The 25,041-nt window shown below is 38.9% G+C and overlaps 1 protein-coding gene across 2 annotated transcripts in view; it reads left to right on the top strand.

Moving 5' to 3' along the window:
- The first annotated feature begins 11,313 nt into the window (after positions 1-11,313).
- Positions 11,314-25,041, top strand: part of slc1a7b (solute carrier family 1 member 7b) — a 35,361-nt gene continuing 21,633 nt past the window's right edge. For both annotated transcript variants that reach the window (XM_068707951.1, XM_068707952.1), the window contains exon 1: positions 11,314-11,448. In XM_068707951.1, coding sequence (XP_068564052.1) covers positions 11,314-11,448 — 135 coding nt within the window. The remainder of the gene's footprint in view (positions 11,449-25,041) is intronic.

Below are 25,041 nucleotides of genomic sequence, written 5' to 3'. Positions count from 1 at the left end.
TCATTATCACAGGACATTTATTCTTGCAAGAAGGAGACAGAGTTGAAACACGTACAAGTCATGCATCAAGGCTGCTCAGAGGTCTGTCTCTGAGTCTCTGATATTTATACTGCGGATAACACACAAGTGCGCCGACAAAGAGTAATTTGCATGAAGCTACGTGACATGTCTTGAACTCGTTCTTCTCCCTTCCGCACAAGCAAATGCCATCTTGATTGTATAGTAAGATATACAATCGCCCCTTACAGAAGGTCACCGCGACTGCTAAGTGAGGAATATCTGAGATATTCACGAGTGTGAAGAGAGTTCACACAGGAGCCACAGGCTTCACAGAGCCTTGTATGTTAAACCATAAGAACAGATCATTCTAAAAGTTATTTTTCTCCAACAGAATTCATATATATGTCATTCATTATGACATAATAACTGTATTAATTGATTAAGAGAGCAGTGATGTTTTTTGATAAATTAGGCCCCCTTTATTGCAGGGAGTGGTGCTTCTTATGAGCACTTACAACTCGTCTAGAACTCATTGTGGTTGATTAATTAATGAGGGCAACGATTTTTTTTTGTACCAAGCGTGAAACTAACCTAACAGTAATGCTGCATTCACAAAGAATCAGGCAAATGGCAGACAGATAACACCTTGATGGCACGGAAAAACAAAAGAACGTTTAACGTTTTTAAATATTATTAACGTCGTCAAACTGCAACTTATTTTGACTTGTGTTTTAAACCATTTATTAAACAATGTGCAATTCATTTTTAATCCTTGAATGTTACTCGGTGACAATTGTAAAAGCAACTATAGCCAGCTAACGTAACGTTAGCCTGTTTCAATTGTGTGTATTTTGTCAGATTAATTGAATTGGCTGGCTAGTAATAAGCAAAAAGCTAAAGCTATCTGCAAAAATATCTGAATCGTGCGATCACAATGTTTAATGTTTAAATAAAACCCCCAAAAAACAACTACATTTTAGCTCATTTCCCAACAAATGGCAATAACACGCACGTTCCAGACATGTGCATCACTTTTTAGTGATGCACTAAACAAACGCAGAAATGTGATGCACACAAACAGCAGCACGTTTCTGCGTTCGGTCGTGTTTTCTGTATTCGCAGTGTTTGAGCTCTCAAGGGAGCTCTCAAGGCCGCTGGCAGCATCCAGATTCAGGCATTCTGTCTTTTCTGAAAACTCTTTTATAACAGTATACATCTGTGAGGGTGGTACAGAACAGTGTGAGGGTCTGGATAGGAGCCTCATTAAATCCTGTATTGAGTCTGTTAGAGTAACTGTAAAGGTAAAACTTCACGAACGTTGGTTTGGCACCAACGTTGTGTTGTGAAATCTTCAGATATTTCTGGAAGGTATATGCCTTTTTCATCACTCTATTATAGACATTGACAAACGTTAGCATTTTAACATCAGATTTGCTTCGTCTTTGTGCTTTCTCGCCCCGCAGGTTTCCGTGGATCCTGGTTTTATCTGGACCTTTTTATCCTGGCTCCTGTTGTGTTCCTGTCTGACACCCACTGCTACTATCTCTGTTCTTAGTAGTCGCATTGCTTGCTATGGCCGATACCATTACTGCTTTTGTTATCATTGTTATTTTACTATATCCACTCCTGCTGTTATTATTTGTAGTTGTCATTTTTCCATCATTATTATGCTTACTACTCTCATTATATGAATAAATAAAAAAATGAAGGTTACTGATGAACAGCAGGAACAGTGGTATATGTATATATGTATATATGTGTATATATACATATATATATATATGTATATATATATATATACATATATATATGTGTATATATATATATATACATATATATATGTGTATATATATATATATATACATATATATATGTGTATATATATATATATATATATATATATATATATATATATATATATATACATATATATATATATATATATATATACATATATATATATATATATATATATACATATATATATATATATATATATATACATATATATATATATATATATATATACATATATATATATATATATATATATACATATATATATATATATATATATATACATATATATATATATATATATATATATACATATACTATATATATATATATATACATATATATATATATATATATATATATACATATATATATATATATATATATATACATATATATATATATATATATATATACATACATATATATATATATATATATACATATATATATATATATACATATATATATATATATATATTATATTCATACATATTATATATATATATATATATATTATATATATATATATATATATATATATTATATTATATATATATATATATATATATATATATATATATATATATATATATTCCACTGTTCCTGCTGTTTCATATATATATATATATATATATATATACGTATATATATATATATATATACGTATATATATAATTATATATTAAGTGCATTTTACCACATTATTCAAATTTTTGCTGAAAAAATACTTAATGCCACAAATGATTCGGCCTGCAGAAACCTTAGTGTTGGACCACTGGAGGGATGATGATGATGATGATGATGTGTTGTGGAATTTCAGCAGTGACACTGATCAGCCTGATGGGGGCATCAAACCTAAAGGGCAAATGTCCTACATCACTGGTCTGGCTCTGACACCATCAGAGAGGATGGAGGGATGATGCTGCCGGTTGTGGTGTTCTGACCTTTTGTCCGTGCTGCTGCTGCTGTCACCATTAACCCTCTGAACCCCAAGCAGTTTCAGAGCGTTTTTTTCACTCCCATCACATTGTTCTCTCTGTGGCCTTGATTTCACTGCAATATATAAGTCCCATAAGTCCTGCACCCCTATGGAAACAGCACAACCATGGCTTGAAGCAGAGATAACTCAAAAATATCTTTTATGCAGCATAACACAGATACCATGCCAAGTTGAATTTCTTTTACAGAAATTGACAAAAAAATGGAATCTATATATCTTTTTGATGAAATATCACAATTTTAAGCTTAGTTTCGGTCGCGTTTTCTGACAGCAACGTTTTGTCACATGTGTTCAACGGCTGTCGGAAAGATGAAAATCTGATGATTGACACAGTTTGTACAGCTTCTGGCTATGATAAATGGTGTAGTTTTGGCGATTGTTTAAAGAAAACATGCGTTTCCATCCCACCGGCAGGTTTTGGGGTTCAGAGGGTTTTAACAGAGTCAAATGATTAAAATGACAGACGTTGCTTATATGACAAAAGACGTTGCTTTCAGAGGATCTGAGCGTCTGTACTTATTCAAGACGTAATGTATTGTTTCATATGTTTCTAAATAAAAACTCTAAATGTGGCCTTGGTCATTTAGGAGAGGATAAGGCTGGTGGTAGCTTTTATAACTGCGAATAAAATCCCATGAAAAGAAAAAGTGTTGTGTGTGTGTGTGTGTGTGTGTGTGTGTGTAACCAAATCCTGGTGTATCTTATTCCTCTGTGCCATAGAGCTCCATTGTTTGTCCAAAAATATCAATGAACCACACTGCTGCTGGGTGACATGTTCCTTCCTACCACACTCCACTCACTTTTCTCGGGCATGTCAAGTAACAGGTTTTATCAAGTCAAGTCGAGTCCTTCGTTAAAGCAACAATGACCTGACAGTTTAGAGAATCACTGAGCCTTTTTAGGGGGAAAAAAAAAACTATACATTTGTGACCAGAAGTCTTTAGAACAACTGGGCTTCGGAGTCTAATATTATTGTTATGAAAATGTTGTATTGATGCATTTACAGTATGTGCAAGCAGTATTTTAATGTAGTCATAATGGAGTTAATTGTTCCAAGATATAGTCATTTACTACATCCCATGTGGAACAAGCTGCGTTACATCGAGTTCATCTGAGATATTTATCGCCCACTCCTCCTTACAAGGAATCACAATTTCATGTGGCATTTTGTCATGAAAAGGTTACTTTATGTCTTTCCTGTGATTTCAAACAAAGCCAGAGACACATCGCCGACTGAGAGCTGTTCTTAGAACGTGTAGTTTCCTCTCTGTTTAGACACAATGACTCACTGCGCTGCCCTTCATCAGCCTGACAGGCAAAGAGCTCCCATTTCTTGACAGATCAGTGTGGTAACTGCCTACTTAAGGACGGGTTCCAAATGCTTCACACTATTTTGCATGTCATCTGTTGCGATAATTAGCCGTTGCAAAAAGCTGATATGTGTTGATTAATGCATGGAGGTATGTGAGCGTCCCCGCCTCTAAAACTGTTAACTGTTTTAGGTCCAACTTATATTTTGAACTCATCTCCTTGTGCGGTCAGAATCCTGTCAATGTGATTTTTTTTAAATAATTGTAAATATTGAAAGGAAGAACAGAATGTCCTTTATATCTTGTTTCAGTAAAGAGAGCCCACGACAACCGACACGGCGTGATACACATGTGAAATTCATTTTCACTTGGATTTCACACTTTCGGAGCCAGAAGATGCTTTGAGAGAAATGTTCCAGAACAACCTCCATGTTGTTTTCCCGTTTGAAAACACAGGACCAAAAGCCAATCCCAGTCCCAGGCGAGGCGTGCGTTCATCCAGTCAGCCGTCAGTAGGTGTTTGTGTTGTTCTGATTGAAGCAGAGGCCCGTCAATCATTTTGTGTGCGGCTTACTTGAAATGACATCTGTCCCGAGCAGATGCTTCATGAGCCTTTGCAGAGCACAATGAGAGTCTGGCTTTGTGAGGAAAAACAAAACAACCTGGTTGAGTCCAGATTGCATCAAAACTGGTTCAGTCTCTCATATAAAAAATAAAAATATTATATATCCACATATATGTACATTCAAACACTCTTACTAAGCTAAGAGATTTAGTCAATGAAACCAAAAAGTGCATCTTTGGAGGGACGGGGAAAAAAAAGAACTTGTCAATCCAAGTATAGTTATTGAGATTATTCTAAAATGAACCTTTATACCATCATTTTGTTTACAATGTCAGCTGGCTGTAATCTTTTTTTTTTTTTAAATAGGCTTGCCTGCCAGCGTCGCTTCCTTCTATCTGCACGGAGAAGCAGGCCGCCGGAGGATCACGCTCGGACTGATTGCCCCGCTGCTCCGAGGTAAAGGGCGAGCTAAGGTTGCTGAACCGCAACCTCAATACCACTCCCACCCTGATGACATCAGGGTCCCCACGCTGTCATCACCAGGGCGTTACATAATCACAGAGCACACGATCTTGGCACAACGGTCAACGGTAAATACATGTGATGAAGCCATTCTAACAACTGGATCATGTATACATGTATATATATGTAGACATATATGTCCTTGCTCCAGGTCTAATTGGTGCATTTTGCTGAATTGGAGGCGTGTGAGCAACTGCATTTGGGTTTTTAATGAATGAATGCATGTCAGCTTCTGGGAGGTTGTCTAATCCGGTGTAATCCCTGCCTGATGAAACCAGATAGAGTGGAAATATTGGCAAAAGAGAGGGATTACTGACCATAGAGTCTGGCAAAACATGTGATCGCAGCACGAGCACATACTTTACTCACACATATGCAGCTCTCCCCTGGCGCACAGGCAACACGCCACAGCACAGGCATCCATTCATGATTCTTCCACATGTAACGCAGGCGAATGTGAGGAGGGTGCGAGGAGCATGCGTGTCGTGAGGAGGACGTGAGCGTCGAGAGTCCAAGTACAACCCGAGCCCTTAACGGGAGCAACGCACTGCTGAAGAAAGACGAAACATTCGATGGACAAACGGAATGTGTGCGAGCTGACACATGGTCTGGTCCTGAGGACAGACTGTGAAGGACAAAGCGACCTGAATCACTCGGGCTTTGGGCTAGCGAAAGATTAAAACTCCTCTCTGGGTGAAATAAATAAATAAAATAAAATCTGTGCAGCCGACAGAACGGTTCAGCGCTGGACATGTGCAAACACGCAGCGAGACTGCGTCACTTGTGAGCTCCCTTTTTGGACAGACAGCCTAGTTTATTCTGAGGCACTTTTTTTTAGCAGGCGATAAAGAGGAACATGCAACATAAGTCTCACGTCTCGATAATATACCTATAGCGGCTAAAGCTGGCGAACACCTGTCCAACACCAAGAACTGAAGAGGAGCATGGAGATGTGGTTGTCGCAGCAGCACAAAGACAGCAATTGTCCAGATAAATAGACAAAGTAAAAGAAAGAAATGATACGAGGTATATCGAGAAGTAAAGTGAGAATAAAAAGAGCATATAGAAACAAAACAACAAGGTAAACTGACAGGATGATTTACTATAAAGCAGCAGAGTCAGCGATACGTCAGTGTACACCGGACTGATATGTTTAAGTAATGACACTTAGCATTTGTCTATATTAATATAATATAAATATAACATAGAATATGGTGCAATAATCAGTATTGTATGATAATGATATAGTATAATACAGTAATCATGATATAGTTTGGGATATGAGATATAACATTAGGTCAAAGGTAGTAATATGACAGAGAATACAGCAATACAACAGAGGATAGAATGAAATAGAATGTCAAATATAAAAACAATATCAATAGTATGGTATAGCCTAAGAGAGGGCAATATAGTAGATATATTGATAGTAAATATATGACAGAATATATCAACATATATAGTGTATATACATGCATGTTGATATAGTTACGGAACACAACTCCTTTAAAATCAAAACTGTCAGAATTGCATTCCTTTGCCATTCCTGTCTCTCATATCTACCTTTATAACATTATTATATTATGTTATATTATTATAACACCACTGTTTCTTGCAGCTTCTGACATTCCTGTTTATATTTTACATTTATAAGATAAACCAATTAAACCAATTAAAGCAACATTCACCATACAAACGTAATAGAAAGCTCCCATTCTTTATATCCGTTCTGCTCCGGATCAAACCAAACTCGTATTATTATTCTGGGTTTTTTGGCAGGCTGTATGAAAAGAAAAAAAAAAAAAAACACGACTGACTAGTTCTAGCATGTAAACAGAACGTAACCCGTTCTTTCTTTTCCTCTCACATGTTCCACGCAACAGATGCGCTCTCAATTAAATCAATCCAGCTGTCTGCAGTGCACCGTGTAAAGCTTTGTGTTGACTGTTAAACGCTTCCTCTGAACAGAATGTCAGTCCTGCTGTGTGTTTAGCTCCGTTAGCCGCATTAGCCCGGTTAGCTTTAACCCTTTCACGGTGAGTTTTCACTTCATGAAAGTTAATTGTGACCCTTTTTGGTCGCTCTTAAAAGGTCTTATTCGACGCTTGGTTGTACTTAGCTCCATTCTCTCGCGTCACTTTTTACAAGATGGCGACGGCTAAAATGCTGAACTTGAGGCTTCAAAGCGGCAGTCCACGAACCAACGGGTGACGTTAGCTCCTTATAGCCTGTATAGTTTGCGTGCAGGACTCTGCTGCCCACCGCTGCTAACAGATATAGTCAGTCATGTTGCCAGCACTCGGTTCAGGAGTTGTGGTGGTACAACCATACATACATACAATTGTCAGGCTATGGCTGGCGAGATAATTCGGGTTGGAAAACCCCTCTTTGTATTTAATCTCAGACCAACAACACAGCATCTTGCCACAGACCAAATATCCAGGACAGCTGTGACAACAAAGGAGAGAAAATGCGATGTATCTCAAGCCAGGATTCCAGTAAACTGACAGCTACTGTGCATATGTATGGAAGAAGTCCAGTCAAATGCATTGCTGCTAATCCCCTGGCTATTCTCAAAAAGGCATTTATACATACATTACAGAATGAAAACCCGTCTGACCTGTAAAGCCCTCATGCACGCCACTTCCCTACCACGCAGCAGAGGAAGGTGACCCTTTAAATACGGCCTGTCATTGGACGGCATGAGTTTTCCCTCATTAGACACAGCTGTGGGACTTTCTGGATAAACAGTCGCACAATGTTAAGGTGGTACAAATGGTGAATACTGGATAGTGGGCATGCGAATAGATTACAACCTCAGTATGTCACCTCACTGATTGGATGGAGATCACACTGGGGTCTCTCTCTCTCTCTCTCTCTCTCTCTCTCTCTCTCTCTCTCTCTCTCTCTCTCTCTCTCTCTCTCTCTCTCTCTCTCTCTCTCTCTCTCTCTCTCTCTCTCTCTCTCTCTCTCTCTCTCTCTCTCTCATGCTTTGCTGAAATTAAGAAACAAAAATGTACTGAATTATTGGCTTACACTTCAAAACTGTGAGCGCTGAGTGGCTGTGTCCAATTTCCCTCCAATTATCAAATCGCATACAGGGAGTAGACTAAGTGAGGGCCGCAGAGATTTAGAGATTTACTTATTTTGTTGAAGTACTTTGGAATTATTTTGTCCGCCCACTTTCAAGTTGAAATGCAAGTCTAGTTTCCCTTTTGGACCCTCTTTTACGTCTTATTATAATTATGTTTAACCACTCTTGTTTCGGTGTTCGGATAATTCGTTCAGGACTAGGTGACCTTCAGTGCCAGCTGGCCGAGGGTGCTCAAACAGAGTTAATGGATTTGAAATGTACATAAAAATCCGATGAGTGTGGCACGATAACTGGCCTTTTATCTGCTCCGTGCAACATACATTAGAGGCTCTGATCCTTAGCATGTTTAGGACATTTTTGCAAGCTCCGTGTGCACAGCCTTTACGACGCACGTCCCTGTCATTTCAGCCAGAGCACCTTCATTGGGGATAAGAATAATACGGATGATTCAAATAAAAGAAGAATTCATAATTTACCAAAAGGCTCACCTGTATCATACATTTAATTCCCTGAATTCAAATTGTCTCTCTCAATAGTCAGGTGGCAATTCTTGCAGGGTGGATATATTTTGACAGCAACCGGATGATCGGTTGTCAGAATCTAGATGTCTAGATGGGAACCCACAATTTGCCAGAACTTGCTAAAACTGTCGCAAAACTCTCACAATTGTATCATAAATTGTGGGGTAACATTTAGACTAACTATGTTAGGAATGTCATGCTAAATAAAATAAATAATAAAATGCTCAATTGTTATTATATATACGAGTTAATCCGCTGTACTAGGAGGAAAATAAATGAATGGTGCTGAGAAAATAAAAAGTACATTTTCTAGAAGACTGTAGTTTATTAGGCTAAATGCCAAATAGTGCACAGTAAAAATGAGTTAATAGTTAATTGATCATAGCATTAACATATGATATGGGGCTGGGACAAAACTCATTCAAGACACCGGTTTCAGAATCATACAGGTCAAATTTTACACTCAACAGTGTGCCACGTTTTCATATGAAGAGATGTAAAATTAGAATACAAGCAATTAATAATAGTTTGCACTTTCACTATGAATGAGTTTGAAACTGCTCAAATCATTTTGAGGGAGCAAAAAGTTCATTAACCTGACTAAAATGTTTTTTTTCTTCATTTTTCATACCAAATTCTAAATATGCCGGGAGGTTGAAAGAAAGACAAGAAAAGGTCAAATGGCCTCTGTGTACTAGAGCAGCTCATTAACTGATCAATGTTGAGAAAGGTCATTTATTTCCTGTTGAATCGTTGCAGATGGCAGGAGAGTCCCTCGATAGCAACACCAATATGCACATTTGCATTCCGCATTTGAATAATGAATAAAGAAATGAGCCATAGAACGAAATCAGCCCTTCAGATTTTCATCCACTTCCTGGGAAAAGGAGACGAGGCCAAAAGTCAATGCATGTATTTGTATTACATTTACATTAATAGTACGTTTTTCTGTGAAGATACATCCAGGGAGGGTTGTGCTAGGTACAAATTGCCAATGTTATATCTCAAATGTATATTCAAAGTACAAAAGCTTGCACGAGGAAACACCTTTCGACACTGAAGATGATCTGGAGATGAGATCGGATGACGGTAGACAATCAGAAAGGAGAAAAATGTTGCGATACGGTTTTTCCTAATTTCATACACAGTAAACTCTATGTTACATAGAGTTTTGGGCCTTATGGGGTACATTTACATTAATAAACGATAAATGAAATGAAAGTTATTTTCATTAAGGAGAAGTTAAGCAGCCAAATAACAGCTGTCATCCTCAGGATTAGAGTAAATGAATTGGAGCGAAGTGTCTTGCTTTGGGCAATACTGGATAAGAGCCCAATGAGGACCAATCGGTGCCGCCTCTCTGTCCCTCCACAGCCTTTAGATTTATATGATAATTATATAACAATGATGATGACAATGGTACTGAGGATAATTGTTATTCTTGGTATACCTGAGATGATAATGATTGAAATAATATCCCTAATTATGTAATTGAATGATTAGGGCAATCATGTTTTTTTTGTACTTAACACTTTTTATTCCGGAGCTCGTTTCTTTGTTTCTCGGCAGTCAGTTCGCTCCTCACGGGGACACATTCATATAGATTATCTTTATTGTCATATATGGTTTGAGAAAATCCCCCGGACGATGTTATCAGGCGTCACAAACTGGGGAAGGGGAGTTAAATAGATACTGTTCATGAATTTTTGCGAACATAATTGCTGACGAGTTGCATTATGGGAAATGTAATGGAAAAAGGCAGGATATCTCGGGTTCTTCTGCATCGATTTTGTCTCTTAAAAACAGGTTAAATTATATCTAATTTATTATGCAACAGCTGAAGTGGATCCAAATACACACACAATGACAAAGCCAACCTGTACTACATATAGAAATGATTTTTAAATCTAGTCATGCGTCAAATGGCTGTATAATGCACCTCGATAATGAACAAAGTGCTTTGCTGATTTATCCATCAACAGCATTAAATGTGTGCAGTTCATTAACCACCATGTACTGTTTTCTTTTTTTAGACATCGTTCTGTGGTCACTGAGCGAAATGACTCCGCTCTGCTAACCTTTATCAAATTGTTCATGGATCTTTAATCCAGCCTCAGACCTGTTTATTACAGCAGCACACTAACAGGATTGGTGATGTTAACCCCCGGGGACATGGTCGCCAGCTGTTCCACCCCCCTGGCGGCGGGTCAGCTCACACAGGGCCGCTGATGGGTGGAGCAGGGTGGGAGGGGATGCCTGGAAAGTGAGAGCGTATCTTTTTAGCTCAGTGCAGATCGCCGCAGCGAGAGGAACGAGAGGGATGCTGAGGCCGAAAGGTGCTTTGAAAACATCACGGAGGATTGGATATTTCACAAGGCAGAGTTTTTCTTCATCCTTTTTGGGGGTTTTTTGCCCCCGTTTTCATCATTGCACCCGGATTTTAGGCTTTGGGTTGGGAACATTTATGGGTTGCCGATAGGACGCAGGACAGCTGACTCGCGATGGCTTTGGACGCAGTGTGGTTGAGGGTGAAGAACGTCTGCAAGCAGAATGGGCTCCTCATCATGTCGGTGCTGGCTGTGGTCATCGGGTGTCTTTTGGGATTCTTCCTGAGGACGCGGCGCCTCACGGAGCAGGTCGGTTTGTCTCCTCCCCTTGACCCAGTGTGACGTCATGCAGGCAGAAGATGGCCTCTAATACCTGCGGGGCTTTACACTTAGCGCTTCACCTCATTTATTCTCCGGCTTCACTGCATTCTCCCCCACAATTTCACACTGATGCTTGGACCCCATATCAGTGCCGACCTCCGTGCTTTTTAGTCATTATCTGCACGTCAACACCCTTTAATAGATTTTCCAAAAGCACATCATTGTCTATTATAGTTTTGCAGTCGTGAAAAGTGTGTTTACTCAAGTACTGTGGAACTAATTTTGAGGTACTTTTTATTTCCATTTTAGAGGAAAAAACTTTTTTTAACAGCACTGCATTCATGAGATTAAGATCTTACATAAAAAGGTGTAAACTTTTATTTACTTTAGACCAACTCATCCCCTGTTTGAGAACCTTTTGTGTCTTGTTGGTGTCCCATATTAGACGTCTGTGAGTTGCTGGCAGCTCCAGTAGAGACATCATACCTCTAAGCTTCTCCCATGGTTTCATTTAAATAACGGTTTGAGGCCCGAATAGTTCAAATTCTTGAATACTTGACAACAAAAAAAAGCAAAGATTAGAGAAAAGTGGAAAAAAAAAGCAAAGTACAACTTCTTTCTCTTCCTTCCTGCCCGATTTATCACGTTGCATAAATCTGAGGGGGCTCCAACTCTAGGTTGTGGATCAGCCTCGGTACATTGGGCCCCGCTCTACCAGGTGAGCCCCAGTGCTGCATGATTATAGTTGGGGATTTATTCCCCGAGTAATTCATACTCTGTCATTTTACCTCACAGATGATGTTGTCAGTTCAGTCAAGTCTTGGGGACATCATAGCTGAGATAACTCAAATAAACAATGTGGAAATGGTTTTTATGTCTACCAAACAGATAATATTTCACATATTAATGGATTCATTTAATAGATATGAGATAGATTCAGGGTTATTAAAGCAATATATTTCAAGAATGAATCATCCTAATTGGAATGCTGTTGAAACAACGCTTCTATGTAATCTACACGTCTGATGAACTCTGACTGTACAACCAAATTTGGACTGTTACTTGTTTTTTTTAATTGATGTATTGGTGCTTTTCTTAAGCACAGGAAGTGAGTACTTCTTGCACCACTGACATTACTTTTCATTCCAGGAAGTTCATTAATTTCCATATAATCTACTCTTACAAGCAACAACATACCTGCAGCAATAATAATAGCAGACGTGATGTTCACTGTGATTAATTACTTAAAAAAAAAAAAAAGAAAAAAAAAAAAAAGGAGCCTCTATTGTCTGCCATTAACTTTCATGCCACAGTGATCTGTATTTATTAACAACAGAACTGCCTGGAGGCTTCGAAAAACACAATTTAAAAGTCGAGAAACCCTTGAGCACCTTTGTATCTCTCCATCTCTCTGTGTGTGAATATGAATAACAAAAGAGCCGGATCAACAAAGAATACTTTCTCTCAAACTTAACTTCAATTCTACAGAGGGAAAAATGAAGTGGAGAAACTAGGAGAAAATTGCCTAACACTAATCACTTTTGTGAAGGCTTCACAAAAGTGTCTGTATCTTTTAAAACGCCAATCCTCCATTTACTGTGATTAGAGTGTTGTGATTTTTTTTTTTTTTACTTTTGGAAGGTCTATAAGCGTAAAATGAGAAACTTCTAAAGGGTAAATATGTTGTCTCATCGGCTATGGCTGTATTCAGTCGGCAAATCGTTTAAAGTCACGTTAATTGGTGAGCAGTGTTTCCTTCTGACCTTTGACCTTTGAACTAAATATAAATGTACAAGCTGAGAAATGCTCCAGTTGGCGTTTCATGCAGTGAAGTTTGGCGTTTGTGACAACATCTATGCACAAAACCAGACTACAAACAAACCCACCGGCGGACCGTAAATACACGGAGGTTAATACGGGTCACAGCCTCGGCTCTAAATACGGCCAAGCAGCTTTATGGAGGGGCTCCATAAACAAAATGCAGCCTTTTCTTTTCCCATCACCCCTTTGACTAAAGCTCTGTCATATTCTCAAATAGGCCTAAAAATAGCCCGTGGCTCTCACAATAGGGGGATTACAATCCAATCAATTTAAATGCTTTCTCTAATTGTATATCAAGTAAGAGTGCCTGTCTGTGTGATGACAAAGTACACAGGAGGCACAGACCTTTGTGTTTTCAGACAATTTATCAAGGCCTGATCCCTCTGCGTTTGAGAGTGGAGAGCAGAGAGGGTTGTGTGTGTGTGTGTGTGTGTGTGTGTGTGTGTCTGGCAGACAGAAGCAAAATGCTGAAGGATTAGCCCAAATTTCAAAAAAAAGAATATGAATTGAAAACTATGCAACTATGTAAACATGCTGAACAGCTTCCACACAAGAAAACACAGAGTAGAAATGTACGGATGAATCTATGACATAAATCTGGATTATAGTATTAGGGGGGAGGGGGACTGCAGATTTCCCAGTCAGAAGGAAAAAGTGTGAAACAGAAAATATCAGTTTATAGACAATATCTAACTGATAATAGTTTGATTGAATATTGAAATTTGACATTATTTAGTTTACCTAAAACTATTCATGAAACGGTGTGGCTGCTTTTATCTGTATCGTGTTTTTTACTGCTGATTCCCAGTAAGACTGACTCGTTTAAAGCCCACAGGACTGTTTGAGAGTGAATTCCAGCAGCTCAAATCACTCGTCTTTGTTAAACAGTGCTGTGCCTCCACACAGAGAGAGGACAGTGATTGATTTAGTAGGCTGCGAGAAAGTAAAATGACAGAAAGTCAGATTACAGACGGACATTTCGTTACATACGCTCACCTTCACAATCTATTGCAATACAACATAGACTGCTGTTTACTTTTACAAAGTTTATCCTTTTCAGTTTGTGTTCAATTCAATTATATGTTCATTACTGAGGTTTGGGGGAAGAAACGACTTAATAGTACAGAGTGAGTCCTATGATACTGAAATTAAGAAACATTGAGAAAAGAGTCTTTAAAGTATTTATTCTCTGTGCAGAGAAGGTTCAATCGTCATACAGAATGCAATGCGGTCTGCAGGAGGAGTGAACCCAGAGTGTTGGTTGTGCACGACTTATAAAGGCCTTGAGCACATGGTGGGGTAGGAGGAGTTCATCACTAGGACATCTGGACAACAGTGGACCATTCATTGATCAACCACTGAATGGTCCAATGATTGCATCCCCATTCAGCCCCTTATCTAAGCTGACAGTATCATGCCCCTGATTAACACACACACACACACACACACACACACACACACACACACACACACACACACACACACACACACACACACACACACACACACAGGTCAGACAATAAAACAGATAGATAAGTCACAGTGGAAATGTGCCATCACAGAGGTCAAAGATGGTGTTTTACTGGACTACATTAAACTGAGGGGTTTCTATTTCTATTCAGAATATTAGAAATGCCTCTGAATATGTGAACGCATCATAATGCATAATGCATAATTGTTTTTTCTGTTGTTAAGCGTCAAAAACATTATAGGCGTTTAAAAAGTAGATTTTATGGCAAAGCAGTTGTATTGGATTGCATCAGTCTTCATAAGTGTACTTCATAAAGTGGACACCGATCAAACATTTCTATTTCTATGTGTGCACAACAAAATGCACTGTATAGGTTTGTTTTTTAACATCAGAAACAACTTTATGGCAACAGAAAAAACAATTAGATATGAAATATGCATCACCCTCTCAACCCTTTCTTAATCACAATTCCAGAAAATCTGTTAACGTTGTAAGACGAAAGACTAAAAGATTGAAGGGGAACCGTAAGACCAGACTAAACTAAGACACTACAGTTGAAAAGGGTAAAAAGTTAATAAAGAGTTGCTGACTAGCATTACAACAATTGCTTTTTATATCACAGGTTTACTGACATTGTATGTTTAAATATGCAAATGATACATTATCTTATGACATAGGTGCTAATTTGCATACATTTCCAGAACAGCCATAAACAATTTTAGCCGTGTTTTTAAGGAATAGAATGTTCTATAAATCAGGCTACGAATGTTATATTAGCAAACCCTTCAGAATATAGATAGGAATGAACCTGGGAAGTTTGGTGTATGTAAATACTGAAGGGGAGATTCTGAGAAACAAAACAACTAATTCTGAGAAAATGGCCTTTGAATTGCAAAATTAAATTACATTTTGAAGACACTACAGGTGAAAAGGGGAAAACAAAATAACACATAGATATCACTATGAAACTTCCCCAAGTAAAATAAACACTTAAATGTGTCCAATGTTTGGATGTTTTTTTTCCACTTGTCTGAAATCTTATGGAAGCAAAAGAGCCCATATCTCAACATTGACCAGTGCATGAAAAACAACTTTTTTTTGCCTGTCGTGTCACGTAAGCTCCAAAAAAGCTGATCCAACATTTTTCATACTCCACGAATGTCATATCATTTCTTTTTTTAGATCCCCCAACAGACGTGTCTTTCAAATTATGTAGAGTTGTCCTTTGAGAAAATGTTACGCGGGCTTTTATAGTGCTTGAATAACGCTAGTCAGAAGATCATCCCATGAATGTATTATTTTGTGAAAGTCAATCCAAATCATCATACTGTATTTGCAGCATACTGCCAAATTTACTAAATGTCATAGCAGAATTCAGAATCAGAATCAGCTTTATTGGCCATGTATGCGTACGCATACATGGAGTATACAAATAAGACATTAAAGACAACAACGTAGAACAGAGAAACTAAGCTAACTAAGAAACTAAGTCTGCAGTGATCTGTCCTGCCCGTTTCCTGACTCTGGTAGCGTACAGGTCCAGGATGGAGGGCAGGCCGGCACCAATGATCTTTTTCTGCAGACCTGACAGTTCGTTGTAGTCTGTTCTTGTCCTGTTTTGGTGGCCGATCCAAAACCACACAGTGATGGAAGAACAGAGAACAGACTGGACGATGGCCGAGTGAAACAGAATCAGCAGCTGTTTGCAATGTACGACTGTGTCAGAACACAACAAGTCCAGATTTATAGAAGAGAACCCAAACAACAAGCTGGATGTTTTCCAAAGAAAATTGCATTAACGTTGTCCTTCAGCAACCACAATAGATGTGTTTGTGCTATTTGGTCTTTGTACCACCTGAACTAGTCATTTGCAAATAGGCTGTGTGAGACAGGCATGCATTAGCAAACCCATCAAATCTGCACAGCAGCTACTCTAAAAGCAGTAATGGTGCTGGAGATTCTTTTGGTCAAGTATTTATATTTTTTTGGAGCTGTCAAAAAAAAGTTCTATCCTGTTTTCAATGGAAACTTACTTTCCAATGGGATGAATATATTGCTATTCATGCTATTAATGATTATAAAATAAAAATTAATGATCGAAGGCAACGCTTTGGATTTTGCTCAAGCTGTCCTTGTTAAAAAAAAAAAAGGCAACCAAGGTGAATGTATTGTGTGAGACAGCGCTAGAAGGCAGATGAGAAAAGGACAACACATCGCTCACATTTCTTTCTGTCACGGAAACTTGAACTTTGGTGCTTCTGGTGACGTCGTGTCTCCCACCAGCGGAACATTTGTCCAACAGAGTTCTACTGTGACCTGTAGAGTATCTTTAAATACATATCAGTTTTTGTAAAGTGAGAGAGACCTGAAACACAGATTAACTATCTAAATTTAATTTAATTAATTCAGCTAAAACGTGACCAGCCTCCATCTGCAGGCTGTTCACTCGCTGCATTGGTATTTTGCTGTCGAACTAAGTCTGGCTTTCGCACACACACACCTGAGCGGTTATATCGGTTGATGGTCGGTTGGAAAAATGTGAACATATCGCCTTATATTCTACTTGGAAGCAGAGTCCTGCAGTGTGTTTGGCGAACATAGCTAACATCTGACAGGGCTTATATAGCTAACAGGGCTCCTGCAGCTAACAGTGCTAACATCTGACAGGGCTTATATAGCTAACAGGGCTGCTGCAGCTAACAGTGCTAACAGCTAACAGGGCTGTAAAAGCTAACAGAGCTAACAGCTAACGGGGCTAATACAGCGCACAGGGCTAACAGCTAATGGACCTAAACACACTGCAGGACTGACAGGTCAGAGGGCACATTTAACAGTCGACATGATGAGTGAACGGCGCGCTGCGGTCTAGCTGCAAGGAGCTGGCGCAGACGGTGCATAGATTCAAATGAGAGCGTGTCTGTTGCGTGAGACGTGCGAGTGAAAAACGCACCTGATACACTTGCAGTCTAAACGGAGGGAAATTGTGGTTTGTATTTATTCAATCAAACATTACAGCAGTAGTTGTTGAAGACAAACCTTGGAGATATTTTTAGTGCAGTACTTTTAGATCAACAGTATATGGAACCATAATGGATGGTCATTGCTCCTGAGAGTTGTATTGACTGTCAAATATAACTGAATACCTCAAACATTCATGTCTTGTCGTGATGCTGCATGGGCAGTATGAAGTCTGTCAGAGATTTATAACACAGATTACATAAGCAGAAGCAGCAGCAGCAACAGTATTAGTGGTTGGACTTAAGCTTGTCTCCTACTGTCTTACTACCGTCAATAGTGGAAGAATTACTCAAATCATTTACTCAAGTAAAAGCAGCAATACCACACTATTAAAATGCTATATTAAAAAGTAAAAACCTATAGCTTTAAACATTATTACTTAAGTTAAAGATTAAAAGTAAAAGCTACAAAATGTACTTAAAGTATCGAAAGTAAAAGTAGTCATGAGGCAGAATGGGCCATCTTAGTGTTATATTATTGGGTCATTATTTATGATGTATAATAAATATTTAATTCGTACCTCAATCTTGAGGAGGAGCTAATTGTATCTGCTTCGTATACTTTTAGTTTAATCTATAATAATGCATTACACTTTGTGAACTGGTCCAGCAAAACCAAATGTGTTGTGAGTAAAATCTTAAAATGAAGCTGTAAAATAAAGTTAACGGAGTAAAACATATTTGGCGCTCAAATGTAGCTTACATGCTATACTTGAGTAAATGTACTACTCTCTATTACTGGCTACTGTTATGCTCTTTTACTCTGTAATTGTCAAAGTTTCTGCTGTTCAGCAAAAGGTTCAGGCTACTTTTAAAAAAGGGCATGTGTCAAATCTTCAGGTTTATACAATAACCATACCAGAATGCTGCATGACACATTTTTACAAAGAAAAGAAAATGTCACCCTTCCTCAAAATCAAATCAAAGTATTTTATATGTAAAGTTTGTTAATAATATCACTAAATCCCACCCTTCAAACGCAAACTGGCCAATCATAGGGTAGCATCAGCCAACTCCGACCAGGGTCTGAGAATTATCTTGCTCGGCTCTGTAGCCTCTCATGACATCGTTTTAGACTTTCCTCATTTTCAGACCCGTTTAGTGGATTTGGAACTAGTCATCGCTCAACGTTGTGTAAGAGACTAATACTCGGCAAGAGAAGCGTAACGTTTCTAAGCAAAAAGCTGTGAAGTTAACATTAGCAGAGTACGATAGCACATCGTTAACTAGCGTTAGCACGTCTATGCTATGCTAGCTATTAAAAAGGTACACTGAATGTCTACACATGCTGCTTTTGCTCTTTAATGATTTTGGAACAGTAAATAAAGTCCAACCCGGCTTTACAGGAACAGTGTTGTTCCTTAATTTCATTGTCTGGCTCACCAGGTGTTGTGGTGGTTCACTTTTACACTGATGATCTGTAGACTTTAGCTTCTATCTAAATAGTTCTAGCCTTTTTTCACTGATGAATCAGTTTGACATCCTGAATATATCCTTCAAATGCACACTGTAGACCCTTCTGCCTGCTTCTCTATAAAATTACCTTTTTGTTTTTAGCTCAAATTCAATAGTATCTATTCAGTGAGCGCAGTTAATGACAGTGTGGGCTCCACGGTAGCTCTGGCAGCTTGACGGAGTATCAGCGGGGGACGGGGCTTGGCATAAAATCAATTGAGCAATGCAAGTTATTTTGCTTTTAATTTTTATTTTTGATGATTCATGGAAACAAGACGAAAAAATGTATGTTCATAGTCAAACTTGTACCTTTTTTGCCAGTGATTCTGTTTCGTTACGTTCTAATGCCTCATTTTGTGTCACCGTGTACCACGAACAACACACTTACACACACACACACACACACACACACACGCAGGCAAACACACACCAACCCATACGCATGAGTGCAAGATGAGCAGAGCAGAGAGAAACCTTCTCTGCTGGCTGTATGCGAGTGCTGATCCTGCTCTTATACAGGAAACTAAGCTCTCTCTGCTTAATGCCCAAAAGAAAAGCTCTTTAGCTGTCATTATGCACCCGCTTCGCCCCGCAGCCCCTCATTCCACATCCCTAACCTCACACTCACTTCATCAGCTCTTTACAATACACAACTTTTAGATGTGTATTAATCATCAGATCAATACTGTACTGGGGTCTCAACCTAATGGCCATTGTGGTGGCCTCTTGCTCATCCCACCTCGGTAGTAGTCAAATATTTCCTACTGTAGGTTTAGGCAGCCCTTTCTTACCTAATCCTAGCTTTTGTAATAACAAGATAAAAGCTAGCTATAATATTATAATATGATAGTACAACAGTGTTTGTTGCAGTTGCAGGATTCCAGTCTGATACCCCAAATTATTACATTTAGATACAAAGACTAAGTTGATGGATGGAGGAAAGTCAGCCCAACGCAGCTTTAGGAGACGGACCAGTCTTAGGACCTTTTGTGTTTGATTTGGGACTTGAGACTTACTTGCGACTAGCAAGACTTTATCGCCTGCTGCGACACGATTGCAACGGTAATGCAACAATGAATGAGAGATGTCTGACATCTTTAAGGCCTTTATCTTGGTTTGTATTCCTTAAAATTGGTGTGCTTGAATATGTACTGCCTGGTAAGTGTTGTCCTAATATCATCCCACAAATTTTCATTGGAATTAACTTTGGACATTGGGGACATGCCGACCACTGACTGATCTGTTAGAACATCCTTTTCCCTTTAGACGCCCTGCCTATCTGTGAAACTGTGCACTGCTGAAGTTGCTCTTCAAGATTTTGACTGACTTTGGCTGGATTTAGTCACCCAGTGGCTGCGAGTGTAACCTTTCCCTTTACCCGTGGCATTCATTGTTCTTTCCTTTGTCACATATTCAGTTTCAGGGCTGTCAACTTTTTAACTTTGCTTTGGAGTGAGAAAGTAATAGAACTTCAGATTGTACATGGTCATAGTCAGGGTCATCCTGAATAGAATTACATTTGACATTTTGGAAAACACTGAAGGAAAGTATTTTTGTGAGATTAAACGTGATTATTTGCTACAATGTATTGTGAGCTGACTTTCCCAGTGCAGTAATGTGCAGTGGAACGATTTCAAATGGTCAAAGGCACAATTGGGATGAAATCCATTGCGCTTCTCAGCAAACCTACTATGGAAACGGCTTTATTAAATTAGGATTTCTTTTGCGAAAGTCACATATTTAACAAGAATAATTCAATATATAATGTGTAATATAATGCAGCTGAAATGAGATTATTTCTCCATCCTTTTTGGCCACTCCAAGAAGGCCTAACGGTATCGTATCAGCACGTATAGGCATGAACCAAGCAGTGGCAGTTACTCACTTTTTCAATTTGTTAGTGGTGAGGCCCGTTAAAACACTTTAAAGCGCTTCTATGCTCTTCACCGCGTACGTATACACCCACACAGTTCTGTCTGATCTATACGTTTCTTCGACTTTTGTCTCACTTCTGCTTTTAGCCATGAGCGGTCCTGCTGAGATCATTTGTCAGTGTGCTTAAAAAGGTGCTAAACACAAAATTTGGTTTTGTTATCGGTGTTTGCACAGATTTCCTGCGCTCCAGCTTCAGCTCTTGTCCTCACACTAAGGCTGCTTCTGTGTGCTCTCAGATTTATCCTCTACTCTTGGATTTTTCTGTGCAAAAACCCTGTCATAATTCCCCAACCAATAGAATGCCAGGTGTAGTATTGACCAAAAACATGATCCCTGCCTCGCTGTGGGTGTGTTCGCTTTATGAGAGCGTCCCTGACGGTGGGTTACTCTTCAACTGGGTCAATCTACTTCCGCCCTCCGATGCTTTCTTCAAGATTTTTGGAATATAAAGAACGTTAATATATACCAGTGCAATGCCCATACTTTTTTTTTTTTTCTATAATAGCTGCATTGGCCTCTTGTCGGTGTGCTAGAGGGGAGCAACAGTGGTGTCGATCAGGGGAGGAAGTTACACTCAGTGGCACAGGTAGCTGCCGCATATACCGGTGAGAATCCGTTTGTGTTGGTGCGGAGTGGCGCCAGTCAATGCAACGTGAGGCGTGTAGTGTGATTTATGTCCCAGCAGCATGCTACTACAATAGTCAAGAGGAATACCACTGATAATCAATGACGTTATGTAGCACGGCGCCCAGACGTTCACTCACAAAAACACAGCAGAGCGCTACGTCTCTAAAGTTAACTGCAATCAAACGTTAGCCGAGACTGAAAATAGGGCACTTTCCGCTTTAGCATGTTCAGTTCAAGCTCGAAAAAGGAACAACAACATCAAATTATAGCTACAGTGAGGTAAGTAGGCTTAATGTGGGCAGACCATGGATGTATGATGAAAAAGTGGAAGAATGCAGCGTTTACCACCTTTGGTTTTAGCTAGCATTAGAAAGCTAATGGCTCGGTGTGCCGCTGTGAACGAGCATGAGCTGAGGTGGTTCATTCACGGCCTCCTTGTCAGCATACGGCAAAATAAAAAAAGTGAACTCCAGTAATAGTTGCCAGTGTAATTATTAAAGTAAATTAAAAAGTACTGGCTGCACACTGGCTAACTAACTATTTTGTTAATTCCAAAAGACGTGAAGAAAGCAATATAATAAAGCCGCGGAGGGCGGAGGGGGGTGAACAAGGATAAACAGTAACCGCCAAAAGGCACCAACATCAAGGTAGGGATCCTATCATTGGTCAACACTACACCTGGTTTTCTATTGGTTGGGGAATTTTGAGAAGATTATTGCAAAAAAAAACATCTGAGAGCAGACGTTTCGTGAGTACACTACAGAATCTTGAGTCCTGAGGAGAAGGAATGAAGCTGGAGCGCCGGAAATCAGTGCAAGCAACAACATTTCAAGCATACAGTCTGAGCAGAAGCACAGCAAATCCAAGCGCAAGGAGGGGCTGTTTGAGTGTGAGGATAGGGTTTTAAGGGAAAGCATTCAAAATCTGAACGGGAAATCAATGACTAATGCTCTCAAATTGAAAGACCATGCCCTTGAATAAAGGTAGGAAACAAGCTCCATACAATAACATTTTCAAGAAATATTGTATTCATTTGTTTTGCTCTACATAATTGCTCAAGGGATCATGTTCATTGGCAATATTAAGGAGGGAATAAAGGAAGCGTTCAATTTTGTACCACATTATTGTAAGGAATATATACATAGGAAAACACATTGTTTGTTAACATTGTTTGTTAACATTTATGCAAATACATTCTGTATGAACAATTTGCAACTTGGTAGATACTGTCATTAAAAAATGTTGGAACTATGTTGATAAGAGCGGTAGTGTTTCTCACAAAAGGTATTTGCAGTTGCAAATTAAGATCATTTCTAAGGTTACCGCTTTTGATTGTGAGACTGCTGAGGGTTTTTTGAAATTTTTTGGAGTATGGTCTTAATTTGAAGGACGATCAAAACGACTCCAGCACAATCACAAAAACAATTACGCAGTTACAAAAGCAAAAATAAGGGCTCCTTTCATACAGATACCGTCATGCCAATTGTCCCCGATGCTCCACCATGACCCTTTGGTGTGTTTGTTGTGCCACTAAGTAATGGGAAAAGAAATCCAACATAATGCCAGAATCACACAACTCAACGTGATTAAGAAAAGATTCAGACCTTTTGCACCGTCTCTAATTTTAAAATATTCTCAATCAAATCAATCAAACTTTTATTTCAGGGTCCAGAATATAGAATAAATGACATACAAAAAGCACAATAAAAGTACATGCCTTACAAAGAGACAGCTGTTCCAATGTCACAGCTGGGACTGGTAGCGTGTAGAACTAAACCAAGATAATTTCATTTTCAGGGTCATTAATCAAGTTATAGAGATTTCTTAAAACAGTTTGGAAAGTATTGATTCACACCATCTCGGTCTCTTAAGTAATTTCATCATGGCATCATTATAAGCTAGTTGAAGCCTCAACTGAAGCGTGCTTTTTTGTAGTTTGATCACAAGTGTGCAGTATAGAGTGGTGTACAATATGCTCTAAACTCCATCTGTACACATACTAAACTTGCGTGAGAGAGTGTTTGCTTGTTCACACATCCTACGCTATGCCTAGAAATATCATCATCGGTCATCCTTTCTGTAATAAAATGTCCAAGATATTTTACCTCATCACAGACACCAAGAGTGTCATCAGACAATTTGAAGTCAGGAACCTTTAGACATGTGTCCTCTGTGGTTCTACAGATCAAGATAACGCTCTTACTGGCATTGTATTTGATATCATGTTCCACACCGTAGATAGTACACATAGCAAGGAGCTGCTGAAGACCAGCGCTACATGGACTAAGAATCACAAGATCATCTGCATACATGGTATGGATAACTAGAGTATTACCAATCATGCACTCAGTATTAGAGGCTTTCAGTTGCTTGGACGGATCATCGATTGATAAATTAAAAAGAATTGGGGACAAAATTCCATGGAAAATTCCCCCCCACACCAACTGCTAACCCCAAATAGGCCTGAGACACTATTGCCCCATTTTACTTGTATAGTCTGGTGGGCATACCAGTAAGCCAGACTTCTTACAATGTATTTGGGCACAACCTTAAAAACGTGCTTTGCTATCAGACAACTTATAGCTCGGTACACCTCATGTGACATAGTTGCCATTGAATCATTACTCTCAATAATGTCCACCTTATACAAATGCCATCAACAGTGCATGGTAAAGATGTTTTACAGTTGTTAAGAACTCTCACTTCTTTACAAAAATCAACAACATTGTTACTTATCAGCTTCTTGGCCATGGACTCGGCACTCATGGCTTGCTCATTTTATTTTTTTTTTTTTTTACAAAGGAAGCGAATGGCATAATTATATGTTACATTAGTGAGCTTCTTGCACTCAAGCACAGGCCCTTGCCTGGGTCTACCTGCGATAGCCCATGATTTAAAAGCTTCTCAGGCTTCAGCACGATACTCAGCTGCACTCGTTCCAACCAGGTCAGATGTTATGTGTCTTATTTTTTTATGCTTGTGGCCAGGCTTACTGCCTTCATACAGAGCACTTACTATATTATTATACATGGAGCAGAGTTCTCTCCTACGCTCCAAATCCTTACAATTGACGTCAGTACACACAGTTGCATCTCTAGGTCGACGAATAGTACTTGTGGATTTGTCTGTACGAGGGTTCACCAGTCAAGTTCTTCTGTGTTGACACCATTTCCCTTTTTAGGTTCAACATTCATCGACATAACAAAAGGTTATTGATCAGTTGATGCTGCCTCATAAAGAATGCCCATACATCCC

This window comes from Cebidichthys violaceus, unplaced genomic scaffold (assembly GCF_023349555.1).
Source record: "Cebidichthys violaceus isolate CVI_PGR_0920_01 unplaced genomic scaffold, fCebVio1.0.p SCAF_13, whole genome shotgun sequence".
In the NCBI taxonomy this organism is placed as follows: Eukaryota; Metazoa; Chordata; class Actinopteri; order Perciformes; family Stichaeidae; genus Cebidichthys; species Cebidichthys violaceus.
This window is presented reverse-complemented; position numbering and strand designations above follow the sequence as displayed.